The sequence below is a fragment of the Arachis hypogaea genome, chromosome 15 (genome assembly GCF_003086295.3).
Source record: "Arachis hypogaea cultivar Tifrunner chromosome 15, arahy.Tifrunner.gnm2.J5K5, whole genome shotgun sequence".
Classification (NCBI taxonomy): domain Eukaryota; kingdom Viridiplantae; phylum Streptophyta; class Magnoliopsida; order Fabales; family Fabaceae; genus Arachis; species Arachis hypogaea.
Window position 1 is genome coordinate 143,086,621 of NC_092050.1, and position 3,749 is coordinate 143,090,369.

General features: G+C 27.5%; 1 protein-coding gene across 1 annotated transcript; it reads right to left on the bottom strand.

Annotated features, from left to right (window-relative positions):
- Positions 1 to 3,300, bottom strand: LOC112751035 (probable glutathione S-transferase). Its single transcript, XM_025800013.3, has 2 exons — positions 2,837 to 3,300; positions 1 to 598 (listed from the first exon to the last, which is right to left on the bottom strand). The coding sequence occupies exons 1-2, from the start codon at positions 3,152 to 3,154 to the stop codon at positions 230 to 232; spliced, it is 687 nt and encodes a 228-aa protein (XP_025655798.1). The 5' UTR covers positions 3,155 to 3,300; the 3' UTR covers positions 1 to 229.
- Between the last annotated feature and the right edge of the window lie 449 nt (positions 3,301 to 3,749).

Here is a 3,749-nt window from a genome sequence, read left to right on the forward strand (position 1 = left end):
TTACCAAAGAAAGAAAAAGTGGCACATTAGTCTGGGACATTGTAATTTCTTAGTACAATCATACTCCATCCAACTCTCAAATTTAATAACACTGAATCACACCTTGGTGGAATTGAACAATAATCTACCCATCGTCATAGCATACAACTTTTACTACTATTACAATACATAATATCAACAAAACCATACGATCAAATCAATGCATTATTTCTTCAAAAGTTTTATACCATCATGCTTTATTGGCTGCCATGGAACGCACATAATTGATGCCAAAGCTGAAATAAGCAATCACATCTTCTCTGGGTGGAATGCAATCTTTGATAGGTGAAGTGTTAATGAAATTCTTTCCCCATTCATGAAGACATGGGAACCTCTCAGCATTAACAAGTTCAATTTCTCCAAGTTCTTCAAGAACACTTAGCCAATAGGATAACCAACCAGCTACAATATCAAGGTACCCTATCTTCTCTCCACCAAAGAACTTCTTCCCTTTGATTTGCTTCTCAAGATGTGAAAGTGTCTCAATGGCACCTTCTACAGCTTTCTCTTTCTCTTCTCCTTCTTGGGCCACACAAGCTCCCCATACACTTATCACACACTGTTTTTAAGCAAAATAATAACAAGCTTATATATTAAGGCCAATTCTCTTGTGTCTTATTATTTGTGTGTCAAATCTGTCCAACTTATCTTTTAAAATAAATATTAAATATTTAAAATTTATTAGTTTTGTATTTTTGAATTAAACATTACTATTTAACCTTTTTTAATAAATTAAGCACTATATCTTTAGGGATCATAACAAACACCAAATATTAATTTCACATAATAAGCTAAAGTCATGCATGCATCATATAGTTTATATAACAAAATTTTTAATAATTTTTTGTTTAATTATTCTCTTCATTTTTATAATTTCACTGAATTATTTATTAATTAAGTACTTATCAGTAATTATCTTTGAGAAAAAAAAAACGCAAAAAAATATTAGAGTATTCACTTCTAAAATATTTTGTGATCTATTACATCAAATACAAAAACGATTAACAAGAAGCTAATAATAAAAAGTTTTATCTATATAAAGATTTAATTACAAACTTTAAACAATCAAATAAAGCTAATAATTAAACCTAATTTATCATCATGATGTTGTGACCAAACAATCAAATAAAAATAAAAGTTAAAAATTCACATACAGATATTTTTTGTGTGAAATTAATAGTTAAAAATTATTAGATAATTTAACATATTTAACTAAATTATCATTTAATAATTCTAAATCATTAACTCCACATTAAAATTCACGTGAGTTTTTACCAAAATAAAATTAAAATACTAACAGACATTTATGTATTATAGAAGTAGAAATAAGGGAAGTTCTATATATGATTTCTTATGGCAAATCCATATATAGGGTGGCAACACCACCCGAACTCGCGGGTACCCACCCTGTTCCTATCCGTTTGGGGCGGGTAATTACTCGCCTCCTGCACCGGGGCGGATTCTTGGGCGGGGCGGGACAGGGTCAGGTTTAGAGTAAACCCGTCCCTACCTGCCCCGGTATATATAATATATATAACATATATAAAATAATTAATAAATGATTAATAATATTATATCATATATAAATTTTTACTTTAATTTATGTTATGTATGTAAATGGTGGTTATATAATTTTTAAAATTTTATTTTATTTGTTGGATTTAATAATTATAATGGCGGATAGGAGCGGAGCGGATACCCGCAGGAGCGGGTTAGGATTTAACATTTTACTACCGGCGAGTAGGACGGGGCGGGTTTCATGCAGATTTTTTGTCGGACGGGGCAAGATCGGGTAGAATAAAAACCCGCCCCTACCCGCCCCATTGCCACCCCTATCCATATATATTGTAATATCAAAATTTGACATTAAATTATTTGGTTTGCCATTATATACAGAAGGGGAAAGAAAATGACTAGTTATTGATTTCTTCAGAGCTTATGTTTTGGAGGACGTCTCTGGTTTGCTCTAAATGAAAAACTGGAAATAAAACATTATAAACATCTACTGATTTATGATTTAATTACTTTAATAGTATATAATTAATTAAGGATAAAGTATATTTTTTGTTTATGAAGTTTGGCAAAAATTTTAAAAATATCCCTAAGTTTTATTTTGTTTCAATTTTATCCCAAAAGTTTTTTATTTGCATCAAATAGATCCTCAACGACTAAATTTTCAAAAAATTTAAGATCAATCTAACAATAATGCATAAAAAGCATGCTTGATTTGCTTGTGTTGAGGAATTATTCTTATGAAATTGTTGTTGAATCGGTCTTAAATTTTTTGAAAAATTAGCCGTCAAGAGTATATTTGATGCAAATAAAAAACTTTTGAAATAAAATAAAACTTAGAGGTATTTTTAAAACTTTTGTCAAATTCTAGATAAAAAAATATATTTTATCCATTAATTAATTATATATTTTTATTTAAGAAGCAAGCAATCAAATTTCATTCAAGTAAAAACTTCTTTTTCTTATTAATTAGAGAAAAAATCATTGAAAAAGAAAATCCATATATAAGAAATATTGTATGATAAATGAAAATCATCTATTAAATCAACTATTATATATGTCATAATAAACAAAATAAATAATTTTTTTATAATAGATAATATCAAATATATATCATTAAACCAATTATTAATACATAATATATATTAAAATATAAAATATACATTAAAAATAAATAAAATAATATATTTATTTATACACAAATATTTAACGACAAATTTAGTAATTAATTAATTTTGAGTGACACAATAGCTAGTTAACAATTGATTTGTGTGTGAGAGATTACCTTCTCATCAATAAAGCGAGCCCAGAAGCGTGCGAGTGCTCTCTCATAAGGGTCCTGTGGTAGCAAACAGTGGCCGTTGTTGTCCTTCCATGTTTCATCTATGTACTCAAGAATCACAAGTGATTCAGCAATTGGCTTTCCCCTGTGAATAAGAACAGGGACTTTCTTGTGAACAGGATTTGACTGAATAAGCAAATCACTCTTATTAGACAGATCCTCTTTTAAGTACTCATATTCTACGCCCTTTATCTTCAGACCCCATTCTATTCTTGCACATGGGAAGCTTTGGTGTGTGCCAATCAGCTTCACTTCTCCCATTATTGTGTTTCAGATACATGTACCTTTGTCATTCACTTCTCCGTTGACTTTTTATAGGGATTATTTCTCTTGGGGATTAGTTATTCATTGAGAAGCAGTCAAAGATGGTAAGATTAGAATCATTTTTTTATTATAAATATATAATTATTTTGTTAGCAAGGAGATTTAGAATCTATTTATTGAGGTAAATTTGAGTTTATACTAAATAAGTCTCTAAGAAATTTTTTATTGGATGTTTTCAACTTTTGTTTTTAAAATTTTTTTATTACATTGATGTTTTTATCTATAAAAAATAAGTCTTATTTTTATAAAATTTAAAGATCTCAATGTAATAATTTTTTTTAGAACGAAAATATTTAATGCCCAAACTTTATAGGAACCTATTTAAATATATACTCTAGATTAAATGTGTTTTCTTTAACGGATGATATTTATCTTTTTAAATTTTAGTGATTTTCAATAAGAAAAATTTTAAGTAAATAATTATATTTATGAATCTAAATAATTTTGGTTATATAGCAAAAATATATAAAGATAATTTTGTTTAGTATACATATATTTAAAATTTGAAACTAAAACTATATAAATAAAATTT

Excerpts from the sequence above, each read along its gene's own strand:
- LOC112751035 (XM_025800013.3), bottom strand. The coding sequence starts at position 3,154 with ATGGGAGAAGTGAAGCTGATTGGCACACACCAAAGCTTCCCATGTGCA. Across the intron at positions 599-2,836 it reads CTCGCTTTATTGATGAGAAG|TGTGTGATAAGTGTATGGGG; the intron begins GTAATCTCTCAC and ends GCTTAAAAACAG.